The sequence below is a fragment of the Topomyia yanbarensis genome, chromosome 3, assembly GCF_030247195.1.
Source record: "Topomyia yanbarensis strain Yona2022 chromosome 3, ASM3024719v1, whole genome shotgun sequence".
Lineage (NCBI taxonomy): Eukaryota > Metazoa > Arthropoda > Insecta > Diptera > Culicidae > Topomyia > Topomyia yanbarensis.
In genome coordinates, this window is record NC_080672.1 from 526,019 (window position 1) to 545,200 (window position 19,182).

General features: G+C 41.6%; 1 protein-coding gene across 1 annotated transcript in view; it reads right to left on the reverse strand.

Annotated features, from left to right (window-relative positions):
* Nucleotides 1-880: 880 nt before the first annotated feature.
* The window catches only part of LOC131690887 (uncharacterized), a 354,785-nt gene continuing 336,483 nt past the window's right edge, over nt 881-19,182 (reverse strand). The window contains exons 10-12 of the mRNA XM_058976959.1: nt 2,329-2,583; nt 1,991-2,130; nt 881-1,860 (exon numbers count right to left, since the gene is read on the reverse strand). Coding sequence (XP_058832942.1) covers nt 1,693-1,860; nt 1,991-2,130; nt 2,329-2,583 — 563 coding nt within the window. The 3' untranslated portion in view covers nt 881-1,692. The remainder of the gene's footprint in view (nt 1,861-1,990; nt 2,131-2,328; nt 2,584-19,182) is intronic.

Sequence of the window (19,182 nt, forward strand, 5' to 3'; positions counted from 1 at the left end):
ACTGGCTTTTGTTCAGTACCGGTATTACGGTACCAAAAATGGGTCGGTATTCCCGGGATTTTCGGTACCGATATTACCGGTACCACAACCCTAGTTTTCTTTATTGAGACAGGTTTAACGCTTTCTAGGAACAGTAACGCGAACTCCTCATATACGTATTGTTATAAGTTGACATCAATATTTGTTTTTCATATTATAACTATAGTAGTCGAACATCTTGCTTACCTTGATTCGAAATTGGCACGATTATTACTCTGACAATTGGATAAATATGCTTCTTACACCAAAGCAATATTACATAGCAGTCAATCTATTCAATGACACTATGACTCCAACTCTATGTACAGTCTAGTCCAACTACAAACACTCGAATATTCTTCACTTATCACTGGTTCTGTTTGTTGAAATAAAACAAAAAATGCACAGTTTTTTAGTCCGCCGGTATCAATTCCGCGGCACCGCTAAATTAATCCAGAACAGAACATCGAATCTTTTCAATTATTCAAGAAAAAAAAAATTTTCCTCGTACATGTTAATAACCTTTTGAAAATCTCATGTAAAGTGTACCAGCATGCTGAGTTAAATTTAACAGCTCTTTCAATGACAAACAATGCGAAACAAACGTATAGCAGTTTCATATGCATAGCTTACTTTGTTTTCTGAGTGATTGCACAGCATGCATGACCAGTGCAAATCATCATATGGTAGAGTTGTCCAGTCAATTTACTCGTAATTTGCTTTGGAATGCTGCCTGGTTTCTATTAGACCTCCGGCTAAAATACAAAAACCCTTGCTGAAACAGATTGAAGCGGAACTAGACATAGTTTGACTTCTATCATCAATTGGTGATATGCACGTACGGTCACACCATTGACACATGTTTCTTAAAGTTATATATTTTTCCATTATTTCTTCCATCTTACATTCTACAAGTTCATTATGCACTAAAGAATTATTTCACTTTTAAACGTTCACTTCAGCTTAAATAAAAGTGTAATCTTATTTTAGATTCTGCCAGTCCCACTACGGTCGTGTCGTGAGAAACAATGATACATACTAAAATGCAATTGCGAGCAGCTCGCCTCTTAAAAATACTCATCAGCCATTATATTCCTATCGATGTCAGGAGACTGCGAACGGTTGGCAGGAATACACTCCCACCTGATGCCACTGGTTGCAGTTGGAACTGACTATCCTTGTACCGTCTCCCAGCTCAAGACCTAAGCCAAACTATTTACAAAAGACTTTATCTGAAATTATTTCTGTTGTCATTTTCATCTACGACTTATTCTGCGCTACCTTCCGTCCTCGACTCGTTTTCTGTATGTATAATATTTATTTTTCTTCTCTCAAAGCAATTTATTATTGTTTTCATTTTCACATTTTTTTGTTTTTTGTCTCGATTTCGTCGGTTGGATACGGTTTAAACTGAGCATGAAACTAACGTCATTGCAGTACACCATGGGAAACCCACCCCATGAATGATATGAAAAGGATCCGAGCATTCCCATTCCCTAATAACAATGGGTGAAACAATAGCTGTGCAACGAAGCTTTCAAAGCGTTACGCGAAAAGGACGAGAGAAAAAAAAATCGTTAATATAAGCAGCTTTTACGTTGTTAGCGTAGCGCAGGAACACACGAAAGCGGCACTCCTAGTCAAACGCAAGTGCGGAAAAGTGGTGCACCACAATTAAAAGTAAAACCGATTGTACAGGATCGGAAGCTGGAAATGCTGGATGTCCTTCTGTTTGCTCACGTTGACCACGATTTTGAAGACACACTTGGAGCTCCACTCGGCCTCATCATGGGCTTCGTAGGTTATGAGATGACTGCCGGCGCCAAAGTCCGTACCGGGGCTCTGCATCCCGAAAGAAAAAAGCAACGAAAACGGATTCCGGTGGAAGGATTATAATTAATGCTACATGGTTCGCAGATGCTAAGTAGTTGACACAAAGCAGCGAAAATTAAATAAGGGCGCCTGTACTTACGTTGGACTTTGTGATGGTCACGACACCGACGTTGTCCGAGAATATAGGTTCCTCCCACGTAGCCTTCACGCTCTGGTGGTGTCCCTCGATTGTGTAAATCTGAGTGTCCGGACAGAAATCCACCGTCGGAGGTCGACCAGCTGTTGAAGGAACGGGAATGTAAATAAGAGGATTATAAAGCGTGTATGTATTTCATTTCGGTTTCGCAGTAATTTCCTCACGTCGAGAAGAAATGATCAACAGTATGTTTACCGGGAAATATTCTGAGTGGACCAAAAATACCAACATCGCAGACCAAAGAATTGCAAGCATACAGGAAAAGCGAAACGAATTTTTACCTATCACATTCACGGCAAACGTGCAGCTAGTGGTCAGCTTGGAAACCGGGTGTTTGGCCGAGTAGCTGATGTTGATGGACCCGAGCGGCAGCTGGAGGACATCCTTCTTCGCCCAGTACGGTTCGGCCACAATGTCACGGTCCCAGCTGACATCGGTTTTTGGTCGTCGCAGCTTCACCGTCGTTGCGTCCGTTTCGTTTGGGTGCAGTTCCACGTTTACACTGGTGGGACAGGTCAGCCTGGGTTGCGGATATCCTGCGGGAAGTAATGATGATACACAGAAGGAGAGAGGGAGAGAGAGAGAAAAAAACATGGGTCAGCAATTAGGTGTTTGTGTAATTGTATCTCTATGCAATGGGAAAAGTTTTTCTTCAGGGGGCTTTTTGCAGTTTGGGTTTATAAAAGGCATTGTTTCGGGCTAATTGAACTTGGCATGGGGCCATTGAGTCCGATAACTTTTTAAAGCTACGGCGAGGATGGGACCTTGATTAAAAGAGAAAGTTTTACTCTAAATTCCAATATCGTACTCGTGAGGAGGATCAGTGATGCCAGATTCCGCAATCGTGATTGCCTCCGTAAACGCCAATGATATGTGTAATTACAACTTCCTCGGGGTTACCAACAACAGGAACGAATTGTATCGTTGGGTTCACATACACACTCCCGTACGGTCGGAAAACAGAGTTGGCCGGGGTTCACACTGACTGGGTGGGCAAAGTTTTCCCTTCAACTTTTTCTGTTGCTTTATCTCGCCAGGAACAGCAAAGACGACATACAGGACGGGACGACACAAGCAAGCCATGCACGCTTGCTCGATGAGGTCACGAATGTAGTGCAAAGTTGTGACACCCGGTTGAATTATGTGCTAGTTTTGCTAATAGTTTTGTGTTGGAAAAAAGGTCAAGCGATGCAATTTTTAAAGTTGGGTCTGAGTGGTGGTTCTCGGATGGATATTTAATCCAATCAATTCTCACGAAAAATGTGGGGATTATATTGCTTCGTGCTTGATTTAATACGAATATTGTCCGTACTGTTTTGGATGAAGTGCAATTGGTTGAGCATTCTTTTGAGGTCTTGCGAGCATCAATAATCGATAACCAGAGCTGTAGCGTACGGTTTTCCGGATTGGCCTCCGCTAAGGGCGCTAACCGTAGAGGGGCGCAAAAATCTTGATTTGCTTTACGTGGCGCACCTGGGTTCAAGTCCCAGTCCCGCACATAGGGTTAGAAATTCTAGCCCGAAGAGGTGAATAACCTTAAGATCAAAACCTCTATAATCAAAATGAAAAAAAACCTGTTTGAGTTGCACAACACAAAAATTTCAACTACAGAGATTTCAAATAGCGAACATTATTGCTATTTTTTTTACTTTTTTAACAACATTCAATTGGCCAGGGTTTACTGGGTATGGAAAGTTAAAAAAATTTAGAGCCATAGTACTCAAATGAGAGCAATGAAGTGAAATATACACACCGGAAAGCTAGAAGTGGCAGGGTCTTTAGAAACAGGCTTAAAATCGTACGGGCCAATCTTTTGTCTTCTGTTGGCAGGAGTCAAGCTTAGGCAGCATAACTACGAATCAGTCAAGTCTACCAACATGTCTCCTAGTAAAGAAAGATTTGTCTACGTTTTTCGTGAGAATCGACTGCGTAACTTTTCCTACCCAGTAATCAACAGTAATAGCTAACTGAATGTCGTTAAAAAAGTAAAACAGAACATATGACTACTTATAAAAAGGGAAAAGATTGTCGCTAACTCAATCGTTTGTTTTGTTTCATAGCTAAAATAATGGGACAGAAATGTGGTCATGAACAGTAGAGCATGCCACCTTCTTAAAGTAGTAGCAAAGATCGTGGTGTCGATTATTATCGAGAAAACAATCTCGTACCGTTTCCGATGCCCAACTAGTCCTACACTAAGTTGCATCTCTGGTTGAAATGTTGAACCAGTTGGGATTTTTTGTGTTCTTGGAAGCTCCTTGTTTGGTCTCAAATTATGAAGTAGAATACTTCTAACGTTTCAATACTGGACTTCCATTTCAAAAGTTTTTGCTGAAAAATTGTTCCAGTTTTTAAGTGAGCAGTTTTGTATCAGTCGATGCTCACTTGCCAAACGAGCAACATGTTGACTGTATTGTCCACATGGTACATAGCATCTACGGTTTTTCGGCAACCTTCGCATTTACACATATTTGCACCTAAGTGACTCAATCAAATACGAGTAGTTTACAAATAGAGATGCTACGTGTTCGTTTTAATCATTCGTCGCTCGAATATTAAACGAGCAACGTCATGGCTTTATCGTTCGGACGGTAAAATCGTTCGTGTGCACGCATGGTTTCGGTTCGCAAGGTGGTGTGGAGTGCACACGATAGACTATACACAGCATGGAAACGGATGCAACTTTTACACGGTTTAACTGTGTACGAGGTAATTCCGCCACTACCAAAAATATTATGGGGTTTTGGCAGTTATGACATTGACACGTATACCGTTCGACAGTGTGGGACTTACATGTTTTTGATTTGCAATGTTTTACCCCTTCTCCAACAAAATTTCCTAGCGCCTCCAGAATAAACTTTTCTAGTGGAACTGAAATTTCGATTTTGAAATGAACACATTACGTAATACGCAATAACCGCATTCAATAAAAATCAGTGAAAAATTTGGATTGAAATAATTTTGAGTGTGAAACTACTTCAAAATTGAAACTAATTTAAAAATTCTTAACAAATTGAAAATTGTTGGCGGGGTCCTCCTGGATCCGCCACTGGTTTCAAGTGTTTCAGTGTCGACACATAGTATCTCAAGTTCGTGGCTGTCGATCCATTATATGTATGTGCATATCTCCCCTCAAACCAAAATTAAAGGAATTGAAAAAATAATTGATGCTGACTAATTTAATTAAATATTGCACAAAAAATTTTTTTCAAGGAATATTGTCTGACCATTATATTGAGAACTTATTGTTTTAAGGGATTACATACATTTTTGTGAGAAAAATGACAAGAAAGTTTGAATTTGCGTTAAGGAATAAAGCAATGATTACATTTTGCAGTGAATGCTTGTTTAGCATAAGTTTATGAAAGTATGTTGATAATTTAGGGAGTTGCGGCTTTTTTCCTGAAACTCTTTTTATTTAAGAGGTTTGGGGTAATCACAATTGAAGACCAATAGATCAACTAAAGCTCAAAAAATTCCATCAGTATATGAATATTCCTCGTGCCTTAATGATTAATCAATAAATAATAATTTTTCCATTAGGGAACGTTTTTCCTGTTTTTAGCTCTAAAAATGCATTCAAAAATTCTTTTCTACAAAACAAAAAATCATGCATAAAAAAAGGAATCATTAAGGTACGAGCAAAATTAATTACGATCAATTTTAAAAAAATCGAAGAAACTCGGTTGAGTAGTTTATCGGCACCCGTGATCACGGAAAAACCATTTTTGGAAAAACGACATTTCGAGATAATCGAGTTTAAAATTTCAAGTTACCGCTGCTCTTGGGCCCTGCGTCGTTAGGCCGAAAAACGGTAGGCCGAATGTCGTTCGGCCGAATGCCGTTAGGCCGACTGCCAGTAGGCCGAATGGATCATTAGGCCGAAGGTCATTTGGCCGAACGGGTCATCAGGCTGAATGGGCCACTGAGCCGAATGGGCCATTAGGCTGAATGAGTCGTTAGGCCGAATGTACCATTAGGCAAAATGGGCCATCAGACCGAATGGACCAAAGCGAATAATTTATAGAGCGGTTGGAGCTAAAAATTTTCAATGAAGGGTAATTTACGATTTTATTTGAAACTTAGAATAATGGTGTTTGAAATATTCACGACACCTTTCTCGCTGCAAATTGGTGCTGTAATGGAATAAATAAACCAGAGCAACACGTAATGTGGCTACGCCACATCAATATCATCGCTCCGCTCCGTCGGACTTAAACTAATTTAAGCCCTCTGTTTGAGTAATCCGGGCAAACGAGTGGATCACAGGTTTGCTTGCGAGAGGCCGCCGCTTCCGACGGCGGGTCGGCGGCCACCTCGTCCGGCGGATCTTCGGCGGCTTTATGCCGCTTCGGCTGGGCCGTATCACGCTAGCTTCACCGCAAGCGCTAAAATGGTGTAACAACTGAAAAATGGTTGTGGTTAGAGGTTCTATTACGCCAAACTGATTTTTTTATTCAATTTTGTTTTATTACATATGCTTTTTAGAAATACGATTTTATGTTAAATTATCAATCATATACAACTTCGGAGTTGATTTTCTGGTGAACGTTACATTCTAAGGAATCATTTTCGGATATTGATATTATAAGCAGAATGGTTTTGTGTGGAAATTATATTTTCTAGGGAAAATGTAGGAAAGTTTTAGCTAAAAGTTATACAACAACGTTGGACTCCATTTGATTGTAGTAGACATCGTAAATAGAACTAGCGGGTATGTATATTTTATTTCGGGAATGATTATTTATTTGAATAAGTTTGCAGCAATAGCAGTAATGTAATCCTTAATTGTATAGGTTTTAAAATTGGTAACGACTCTTCGGAGTCGTTCATTCTACTGGCCTGTTCTTCCTCCTTCCTTCCTTGAACTTCCGCCCGCGCACTACCAGCTTTCTATTCCAAACGAAGTTTGTCAATCATCCTCCATGTTCCGACATGTGGTGCTCCAACAAGTTTCGACAACCGGTTATGCCACGATTCGACCTGGTTTGTTGTTCTTGGCATTCCACTTACTATTTTATAATATACAGACCAAAAAGATGGCTGTTACATAAGGAGACAGCACTGCTGCTTTTTTCCTTATTTTTTCTTTCCGAGGATGTACGTCTCTTCTATATACTGGATTACTGGCAACATTGACTCGGAAAGATCTGCCGAAATAATGTCATAACCACGTGGTACATCGTCAGGAGGTAAGAAAGCGAGAGCTTGAAGTTTTTATAGCTTTCGTACATCTTGCTGTTAGGGTTAGAAAATAATGGGACAAGTCCGCTTTGTTGAATTTTTTTCAGAGATTCTTGGACAATTGAAAAAACACCAAACTTATGCAGCGTCTGGAAATTCTTTATGAAAGGCATTTCTCATTCCTCTTTCAAAGTCCGTCAGGATCAACTCGGGGGCAAATTCTACTTCGATATGGTAAGATACTTCTACCAATTTTCCTAAGACTTTTTGATACAGAGCCCCTGTTTTGTTGGTCATTAAAACAGAAACCATATAGGGATAGTGTTCGTGTGACAGGGCCCAACACTTGCATGAACAGAAAACAACTGACTGAAGAGCCCAGGTACCGTATCAAAGGTGGCATCTGCTACCCAGTATCGCGCGAGAGACAGCCTTCTTAGATCTTGGTAAGAAGAAAAAATCATTGCTTACCCACTATCGGCTGTAACTTTTCCGTGGAAGAATCGAGTACCATCCAATGTATTCTTCAAGTTTTCTGGAAGTTGAAATTCATCGAGTGAAGCTGATTATGCGACATCTCGGGGACGCGAGCGCTTCACTTTTTTTCTTTTGGGCGTTCTGACTCAATCGGTGCTGAGCTGCTACGCAAGGGTCCCTTACTGTCTTTGAAGAATTCTAGCTGGAGGTCCACTGTATTCAGCGGCGCATCGCTTGATGTTGCACCGCAACTTTACTGTTTCAAAAGCCATTGGGTCCGGTTCATGATTGTAGTCTGTGACAGCGCTGACCACGGTGTGACTACCGCTAGTAGCTTTTGTGGAAATTCGAGATGAACACATTTGGTCGCTATTCTTGCAGTGCTTCCTCTCACGGCACTCCAAATAAAAATGGTCGTCAACCTATACAATATATAAGCTCTTTTTTCGGTAATATTAAAATACATTTCAAGGGTTACTTACGCGTTTGTTTTTGTGATAAAGTTAACCAGCATGTAGAAGAACATCTCCGCCGCGGGAACTTTTCAAAATTTCCGGAATCAGTCACACTCATTTTGACACGTCTATATCTTGAGGCTTCTCAACAAAAAGTGAACCGGAAGAGAAGTGAAAACTTTTTTCTACCAGCCTACTTTGATTTGATTTATATGGTGGTTGCCTAGCAGCGTTTTAGTAACAAGTGATGGAATGTGGTTATCAAGCACAAACTAAACTAAAATGATGATTATCTAAAAATCCTTCATTCAGGGGGAATATCTTCAATCCATCTATTTTTTTTCTTTCCCCTCGTTTCGAAAGAAAAACATTAGATTGGCTCTCTAAACAATGTCATTAAAGATAAAAGCTTGTTGTGTAATGTAGAAAATCGCAATCTATATGGGGCCCTATTCTCACAGTCACGTCACCTAGTGACTAGAAGAAAATTTCCTTCTAGTCACCAAGTGACGTGACTGTGAGAATAGGGCCCATGTTCTCTCGTTTTCGATATTTTTTTGTTAAAAAGGGACCAAATAGAATGTTATATTATTTTTATGTCCACATCTTTGCCACAGCTTCAAGGGTGCCGAATTTTACAGCCAATGACAACATATTGGTTCCACTTGTATTTTTATGAAACTGAATGAACGAACAATAAAGTTTGCAATAACTTTCACTATTTCTCTACTTTGATGTGCTTGCAGTTGAAATTTTCGTGTAGTGCAACTCAAACTCGTTCGTTATTTATTGTTTCATTCAGTTTACATTTGAGGACAACATCATTCATTGTAAGTTAATCTGAATAACATTGGCTGGGCCGTAATTTTGTCTTCTAGCGCATTTGGGGGAATCTTAGTTTTGCGCTCCTCCCATCGTCACATCAATTTCAGTACTGCAGGACAGTTACATATCAAACTATATGAAGTTCCGAAATGATTCACAATGATCATACGAATAATACTCAGCATGCCATGTGATAATTGTAATATCCAGTCAGTAACTAGGATACTGTAACTGTAGCCAACCCTAGTATCAATTGTGGTTTTATGGAAGTTTTATAGCCACTCATATAACTTAGATTGCACTTGTAACATGCTATAAAACTTCAATTGTTACTTGGGAATAGACACAAGTACTGACTTTACCCTCCTACAAAGAACCGTTGAATGTTTCAACGGGAAAACTACAGCTAAGTGTAAGGTTACTGGGAGTATACTCATCATCAGCAACCATTTGGGACCTTGTGTAGCACGAGTTGCACGATCTATTTGTTTACTGATCCAGAGTCCAGCAATCTTAAAATCAGAAAGTGCTTCTTGTTTCAGAAACACATATAGTGGTTTTGCGTTCAAGAGTGTAATATCTCTTCTGCGACAGATACTCCCGAACAAGCTCACAGAGCAAGAGACCGTGGATACTGTGATCTCCGGGTTGGCTTGCCACTGGGTAATCGGAGGGGCTTCGCGGAACAAGGTGGTGCACAAAACTATTGTCTTTCTAGGATGTTTCACGGTTCAAAAGGAAAAGCTAATTTAAAATGAAATAGGGAAATTTATTTAAGACAAAATGAGCAAACTAGGTGTGGGTGTGTGTGGTGTGGTTTATTGGGCTATTGTACGGGTTCAATATGGGTAAGATTCCGTTGCGGTACGTACCGGTGCTGCTACGTTGCACGTGGTGTTCGATGCTGGCGAGCGCTCGCTGAAGATTCCGGACGATGCTCGCTGTTCGTTGGGTTCGCTGTTGGGGCTGGTGGCACTGCTATGGCGTTCCAATACCCGTGGCTCGCGATGACGCCAGCGGATTGTGATGGCGGATGGGTAGCGTGGCGGGAAGGGAACTGTACGGCGTCTTCCTTCTTTGGCTCGATCGATGGGCCACGGACGATACCGTATTGGCTTCACCGAGAAGGGCCCTCCTTTACGCTTAGGGCACACTGCCCGAGGGTTCACAGGGCTCTGTGGCACCTGTAGGCTAGCTCCTTGACAGTTAGACTTCGGCAGATTCCTCTGCCTAGGCCGAAACGTGTGCAGTGAGGAATTTAATCGGTTATAAAAAAGGTCCTGAATGGGACAGATAGCGAAAGTGAGACATACAGTACCAGGTTAGGTTCGACGGAGCCATTTACCTGAATGAACAGAAGAATTCTGGATCTCCAAGATGTCGGTTAAGTCCAGTCTCACAATTTAAAAATACTTTCCACTCACTTCTAAATCACACGAACGCCGCGGTATTAATGACCAATGGCGGGTTCCTTCGATTTCCTCTTCCCTTACTACCGCCACCCACAATTTCCACCTTCCTTCTAGGTGTAACCTATCACCACCCCCTTCAGGGGTGTATTATCTCTCCGTATAACACTTTCGACCCTTTCCAGCCCAATGTTTTTATATACAATTATCTGTGTTGTGTATTTGTCCCTACTATTTACATTTTATATTTTATTTATTTATTTATTTTAATACTAACCCTACTAACATTAACATTAAGAAACACAACAGTTTAAAAAAATACAAAAATGCACATAAAAATCATCGGGACTTGTAACGACGGTTACACTATCCTCCCGCCCGGTAAAATAATTAATTAATCTATGATTAATTATTTATTTTAACCTAAACACTTCACAAAATAAACTAATGAAATTGAAAAACAAATGCCAATATAAAATGAAAGCTAATTAAACGACACGGAACAATATAAAAATGATTTGAAATACTAGACATGAAACAACAGTTTAAGATCAACTGGCAATTATAGGTCAGATTTCCCTAGGAAATGTGCCATAATACAACACGTGTGATTTTATCCTGTATGTATACATGTAGATAGCACGAGCACAATTGCGGCGAAAACGATCAATCTAATTCATCCGTTAATCCATTTCATCTTCGAGCGATATCAGCAATGAAACGACAAAGGATGATTAGTTGAGCTTCGCACGCGAACGCGACTATCTTTTATTCGTACAGATGGTGAAACAAGATGCAAATACAATTAGTTAAACAGTTTCATCGTTTAAAAACAAATAGTTACACGATATGGACAATGCTTCTAACTGTGGTGAATCTGTGAGATAGGTAAGTAAATATTACTGTATCGTTAATCGTTAAGCTGATTTTATGATTATTTCCAGCATTATTCCATCAGGCGGCCGTCCTGATTTGTATAGGAATAATAATGAGAACAAGCTAAATCTGATCAGGTACGGGTACATTCTATTGCTATGCTAACTAAACTTGCATGTTGAGCATTTCGGGCTTTAAATATTCTATTTTTGCTACAACGTGTAAATGCTTTCATAATTCACGTGCTAGCCCGTTCTTTTGTATGGCGCCAATACAAAAGAACCTCCTGTTCAATCGGTTCTCCTACCTAAATTCTATCTATTTGTGTGACGTCACTATTTCATAGTACTATGTTGTTTTATTTTCTCCTAGGTTCATTCCCCATTAGTGAGTGACTCCACTCAGAGGATTTTATCCGTTGCCGTGATAGTGCAAACTCTCAGAGAGGTTTCTAGCGAGAGGAGAAGTAAGCACTTTTCGCGAGAGGAACACTCTCAGAGTGAGATTATTCATCCGGCCTATGGTTCACGATGACTACAGTCTTTACTACGTTGCAATAATTGCTGCCATAATGCATCACATGTTGCAGTTGTAAACACTAGTCAGTCTTTAAAAATTTTCATTCTAACACCTTTTTATGTTTTAGGATCATCACCAGGGCGAAGGTCTGCAGCAGAGAAAACACCAAGATTCCTTCCCGCTTCATCCGCGACCTCGTATGAACTGGTCCCGCGTCTAGCTACGATAACGCACGGTGTGTACACAGGCCCATATTTGGCGTTGTACTTATCCACCGCTGATGACTGCTTGAAATTTCGCTTGTAGACCTTTTGCCCTATCTGGTAAGTCGAACAAAAACGTTTGTGTCTTAAATTATACACCTTGCTACTTTTGTCATGACTTTTCCTCAGGTTCCGTTCAACGATCTGAAACACCTTCTCATTGATCTCGCTACGTCTACCATCCCTTTCTTCCGCTGTAACGTCTGTCCCATCTCTATCTAGCCTATGTTCGTCACCTTTTGTGACCTTCTCATGACCATAGAGAATCCTGTACGGCGAAAGGCCAGTGGATGAATGAATGGTCGTGTTAAGCATTTCCTCGACCTCTGCAATTTTTGTGTCCCACAATCGTTGATCCTGCTGCATATAGGTTCTCAAACAGGCGTTGATGGTCCTATTAGCTCGCTCCACAGGATTAGACTGACTGTGGTGGCGTGAATTCGGCCAATGTTGGATTCCACGGCGTTTTAGAAGAGCCTGGAATTCCTTTCCTACAAATGTTGTGGCATTATCCGTGATGATGATTTCCGGAGTTCCAAAGCGCCTCAGCCAGTAATCCTCCACGATTCGGCATACTTCTTTACTCTCAATCCTCCTCATTGGTACCAGGAGTGTCCATTTAGAGAACAGGTCCATCATGACCATCAAATGACACTTTCCCTGCTTGCTGCGAGGAAGGCTCTGAATAAAGTCCATCGCCAAGATCTGGAAGGGTTTACTACTAAGCCTCTGGTTCCCCATCTCCGGAGCGGTTGCCAACGTTGACGGTTTGCACTGCTTGCATGTACTGCACGACTGCACGTAACGCTTTGTTTGTAAGGCCATTTTTGGCCAGTAGTAGCGAATTTTTAGCTTGTGAATGGTTTTCTCATATCCAGGATGTAAGGATTGATCATGTTCTTGTTTTAAAGCTTCTTCCCGTAGATCGTCTGGCAAGCATAACTTCCATTCATAGCGATAATCCATTACATCCGTGGGCGAGGCTACAAATTTGAATAATTTGTCATTCTCGATTTTGAAATCGGCGTAATCTTCAGGGGTTTTCATAACCTTCTGGTAGGTCTTGGAATACCAATCGTTTCGTGCCAACTCCACTGTTTCTACCGCGCGGGATAGGGCATCCGGAACCACGTTTTCGGACCCCTTGCGGTGCTTTATAATCATGTCGTGTTGTTGCAGCAACATGCTCCAACGACTCAGCTTGGATGACGGTTTCCATTTGGAGTTCATAATAAATGATAATGCAGAGGAATCGGTGATCAATGTGAACCGACTTCCTTCTACATATGGTCGAAATTTCTCGATGGCTTCTAAAGCTGCCACACCTTCTTTTTCCGCAGCTTTCCATGCTCTTTGCGACATGGTTAGCTTACGTGAAAAATAGGCAATTACGTGCTCCCTGCCATCAGTTTCCTGGGTCAAAACACCCGCGATTGCCGTGTCACTTGCGTCAGTCTGGATCGTGAAGGGTCTCTCGAAGTCTGGACAAGCTAGTATCGGCGCTGTTATTAATTTTTCTTTGAGGGTGGAAAAAGCTTGCTCGGCTTCTTCGTCCCACCGTACAACTTTTGGCTTTCCCTTTAGCAAATTCGTTAAGGGGGCCGTCACTTCGCTAAATCCTTCTATAAAACGCCGATAGTAGTTCACCATCCCTAAAAAGCGCCTTAACGACCTGACCGACGTAGGACGTTCAAAATTTACTATGGCCTCAATCCGATCAGGGTTTGGCCTTAATCCTGTCTTCGAAAGCACGAAACCCAAGTATGGTAGCTCTGGCACACCAAACTTAGATTTCTCCAAAGTTATCGACAGATTGGCAGCACGTAATCGTCTAGCTACTTCTTTCAGACTTCGGAGGTGCTCCTCAAACGTGTTGCTTACAATGACAATGTCGTCAAGGTAAACAAACACGTTTGGTTCCAGTTCACCATACCCAAGGACCTGGTCCATAAGCCTAGACAAAGTGGCTGGGCTATTCACCAATCCAAACGGTAATCTGGTGAACTGGAACAGCCCTCTTCCAAACACCCTGAAGGCCGTATACTTTCGAGACTCGGGATCCAAAGGAACTTGCCAAAAAGCCTTCGACAAGTCTATGGTTGATAAGTACTTTGAAGCCCCTAATCTCCCTAGTATTCGGTCCTGATGTGGAAGAGGGTAGGCATCTCTCCGTGTCCTTAGATTCAATTTTCTGGCATCTATACACATCCTAACCTTTAGGCAATCTTCCCCGTCCTCTGCAACTCCCTTTTTCATTACTGGAACTATCAGAAGAGCCCAGTCACTATTCGACCTTTCAACGACCCCTGATTCGATCCATTTATCCAATTCCTCATTCACGCTCTTCTGGACTTCCGGTGACCATGGATACGGATTCAGACGAACTGGATCTGCATTCTTAAAATCTTCCATGAACTCAATCTTGTGGGTTATTAGTGGTGTTACATCCAGTTTTTCACCCTCACGAAATACCTTAAACTCCTTTTTGACCTTTTCTAACTCAGCCTTCTGTTCTGCTGTTAATATTGTCTCTTCATCATCAACCTCTTCTTCCATTTCCTCAAACGATGCTATCTCCGAGCTAACTGACGGTTCAATGCTAAAAAGTTTCCAAAAATTCATCCCTAATATCAACCGACGACTCAGGGCAGGGGCAACGATAGCGGTAACAATCTTGGTTTGGCCGTTGAACGTGATTGGCACATTAACGAAACCCTTGACTTCCAAGGCGGTTCCTCCTGCGGTCGTTAGCTTCAACTTGGTTGGTTGCAACTTTAGCTTTAGGTCGCGTAACAACTTTCCACTACCTATCCCTAAAACCGTCATTTGTGCACCACAATCCAGCAAACCTAACACCTTTACTCCCATCACGTCTACCTTGGCAAATGGCCGATTATCTCCATCTACTCGCAAAATTAACTCCCCCACTTCTGCCTTAGCCGGAACGAATTTGGTTGAAGGCTTTTTGGAACCATGCCGACGACCTCCTACGACGACATTTTGCAGTTTTTTGCGCAAAAGGGACACTTTTCCTTTGTATAATCATGAAAACCACAATTTGTACAAAAGACTTCCCTTTCCTTCAAGCATGAGCTAAAATGATGATAATTTCCGCGACAATTAAAGCAAACCGACCTGGCCGGAATTCTGTGTGCTGCTATTCGGCTCTCCAGAGTTCCCTTGCTGCTTCCTTGTTGCGGATCTTGCGTGGGAGGGTTCTGCTTCCCGTTTGTTTTGTTTTGTTGGGGCGAATCCTTCTTTGGACCCCAAAACTCTTTTCTATTTCCACCCGGTCCTTCTTGTTTCGCGTTCCGCCAATCACCACTTCTTCCTGAGTCGCGATCTCTCCAGTTCCCACCAGAGTTTCTCGGCCCTCTATTAGACGAGTTGCCGACTATTTCGTGGACCTGGCTCGTTCTAGCGTTTTGTTCCGTGTCCTTTTTGTACAGGAACCAATTCGCTGAATCTAGCTTTCTTCCCCAAACCTTCAACATCCGTAACGATCGCACTCCTTTGACCAATAACGAGTTCTTGTAGTCAGACCTCAGGTTCCGAAATACTATGTCGAACTTTCTCTGCTCCGTTGGCGGAACTGCCATCTGATCAAAAATGTCTTTGATAGCGTTGTAGAAATCTTGAAACTTTTCTGACCGTCTTTGCCTTCGCTGTGCTGCTTGTTGTTCGTAATGGTAATCCATATCGGGGGGTTGGTATTCTAGCTTCAATTCTGTCACCAATTCCCTCCAGTTTCTAAACTCCTTGTTCTTTTTCCCCTCAATATACCAAGATCTGGCATCTCCGGAGAACAAGTGTATTGCTTCGCTAAACAAGGCGCGCTTGCCCAAGTTTTCAGCTTCTGCCATGAATTCCACCTCTGCTATAAATTTATTCAGGTTCCTACCATCATCTTTACCGTCGTAGCGCAATTTCCAATCCGATACCGGCCTTGGGTTTCGCTTCCGCCGCGTTTTTCTCTCATCATTTTCCTCCTGACTCTCTCTCGCGCTTTCACTAGAGTCCCTACACACTTTGTATAAGTCGCTTTCTACTTCACTAATGCTACCTTCCAAGGATGAACCTGAATCGTCCTTGCTAAACTTCATTCTCTGCTTTTTTGGTTGAGCTCTGCTCTTAATTTCCCTCATCATCTTCTTCTTTTCATTATTCTTCTTGCCTTCCTCAGTCTTACTTTTCATTTGCTTTCCTCTTGAATTTGCTGCCTGCACATTGGTTTCCACTCTATTGTCCAAGCCATTCAGCTTAGACGCAACGATCTTATCAATATGCACGATCAATCTCTGGAAAAGATCCTCTGAGCTTTTTGATTTCCTTCCCAAGGTTGCTGGAGTAGAACTCATAGTTTTTGTTAATTTCCTATTCCCCAAAATAGAAACATCCCCTTCATCATCAGAATCGGTATTCTCTGTCTCAGGTTCTAGGACGCTTAATTTACTCATTTCATTCAGAATTCTTGCTTCTGTCTCCCTTGCCGCATCTGGGTCAGTAGAAAACCATGAGAAGTATTCATTCAACAACATCATGGCTGTTTCTTCCAAGCCCATGGTATCAAATTTCTTCCTCAACCGTAGCACCCGAAAATACAAATGAACCAATCGTGTTTGCAACTGTGTCATCTCTGACTTCCTAGCTTTTCTATTTTCTAAAGCATACCGAATCTTAGCGAGTTTCTCATCAATTAGATGGAACTCTTCCTCACACTTTTCATCTTCTATTTCTCGTGTTACAAAATTGTTAGTTTCTCGCTCGATTTTCATTGTTCTGCGTAACTTTCTTCTTTTAATATCTCTAGATTCACCACTAGTAAAATCTGCATTTCGTATGGCAAGTTCGTGTTCCAATTCATCGTCCAGAAGGTGATTTACATTCAGGGAGCGATATTGGAGCGAAAATTCAGAGTTCATCGTGTTTAATTTAACGGAAAATCAATAAAGTTTTTATTTTACAAATTAAAATGAGTTAAATTTGAATTAAGAAAGTAGTAGGATAAATAATAAATTAAAAATATTATAGTACAATTTAAGAAAATTAATTAATTGTAAGATCAATTTGATCGTTCGTGCTATCTTTTGTATATTTGTTATTGTATAGTGTAGTTTTTGGTTCATTCAGGACCTTTTAGAATTGTATTAGTGTAAGTATTTAGTGTTGGTGCGCCAAGTTTGTAGTTTCAGAATCCGGTTATCAAATCAAATTTTTACTGTTGCTTGTGCTAATCTCTTTATTCGCACTTTCCGAACACGATCCTAGACTAATGTCTTGCAATTTTCCTCGTCTACTTTGCGCTATGCTGCGATTGGATTGCTACACAATCAGAGGATCTGAAAGTGTACTCTCCTACCGCCCTGTTAAAAATCCTTAGATTTTTACACTAATCGGACCTCCGATTACCTTTCACGAATTTACGTTGGTCGCCAAGTAATATCTCTTCTGCGACAGATACTCCCGAACAAGCTCACAGAGCAAGAGACCGTGGATACTGTGATCTCCGGGTCGGCTTGCCACTGGGTAATCGGAGGGGCTTCGCGGAACAAGGTGGTGCACAAAACTATTGTCTTTCTAGGATGTTTCACGGTTCAAAAGGAAAAGCTAATTTAAAATGAAATAGGGAAATTTATTTAAGACAAAATGAGCAAACTAGGTGTGGGTGTGTGTGGTGTGGTTTATTGGGCTATTGTACGGGTTCAATATGGGTAAGATTCCGTTGCGGTACGTACCGGTGCTGCTACGTTGCACGTGGTGTTCGATGCTGGCGAGCGCTCGCTGAAGATTCCGGACGATGCTCGCTGTTCGTTGGGTTCGCTGTTGGGGCTGGTGGCACTGCTATGGCGTTCCAATACCCGTGGCTCGCGATGACGCCAGCGGATTGTGATGGCGGATGGGTAGCGTGGCGGGAAGGGAACTGTACGGCGTCTTCCTTCTTTGGCTCGATCGATGGGCCACGGACGATACCGTATTGGCTTCACCGAGAAGGGCCCTCCTTTACGCTTAGGGCACACTGCCCGAGGGTTCACAGGGCTCTGTGGCACCTGTAGGCTAGCTCCTTGACAGTTAGACTTCGGCAGATTCCTCTGCCTAGGCCGAAACGTGTGCAGTGAGGAATTTAATCGGTTATAAAAAAGGTCCTGAATGGGACAGATAGCGAAAGTGAGACATACAGTACCAGGTTAGGTTCGACGGAGCCATTTACCTGAATGAACAGAAGAATTCTGGATCTCCAAGATGTCGGTTAAGTCCAGTCTCACAATTTAAAAATACTTTCCACTCACTTCTAAATCACACGAACGCCGCGGTATTAATGACCAATGGCGGGTTCCTTCGATTTCCTCTTCCCTTACTACCGCCACCCACAATTTCCACCTTCCTTCTAGGTGTAACCTATCACCACCCCCTTCAGGGGTGTATTATCTCTCCGTATAACACTTTCGACCCTTTCCAGCCCAATGTTTTTATATACAATTATCTGTGTTGTGTATTTGTCCCTACTATTTACATTTTATATTTTATTTATTTATTTATTTTAATACTAACCCTACTAACATTAACATTAAGAAACACAACAGTTTAAAAAAATACAAAAATGCACATAAAAATCATCGGGACTTGTAACAACGGTTACAAGTGGCTCTAGCTATTATTGTGAACGCACCAGTCATCACCATCAAGACTAAAGATGCTACAACTTTGATTGGATTGTCATGACTTCTCCCTTCTGCCATTAAACAAGGCCCCCGTCTGCTAGTATTGGTTTAACAATGGTTGTGTAGATCCACTGAATGTACTTGGGTTTGAGTACCCAAGATTCGCCAAAAGCCCGTCTACATTGGCCGAGGGCCTTGCAAGCTTTCTTGATTCTGAAGTCGATATGTGCTGCCCAATTAAGTCAGTGAGTCAAGAATCACCAACGTATTTAGCTTGATTTGCGACAATAATTTCAGAGCCGAAGAACTGGAACGTACGAACTCCGGTTGTAATCCTTCGTTGCGCGAAAAGCATCATTGCTATTTTATTTGGATTAACTGATAGTCTAGACACCATTGATCAGCAAAACATAAGGATTCCTGCATCAATTGATAAAGTGTGTTAATGCAAATACCGGGGATCGTTAT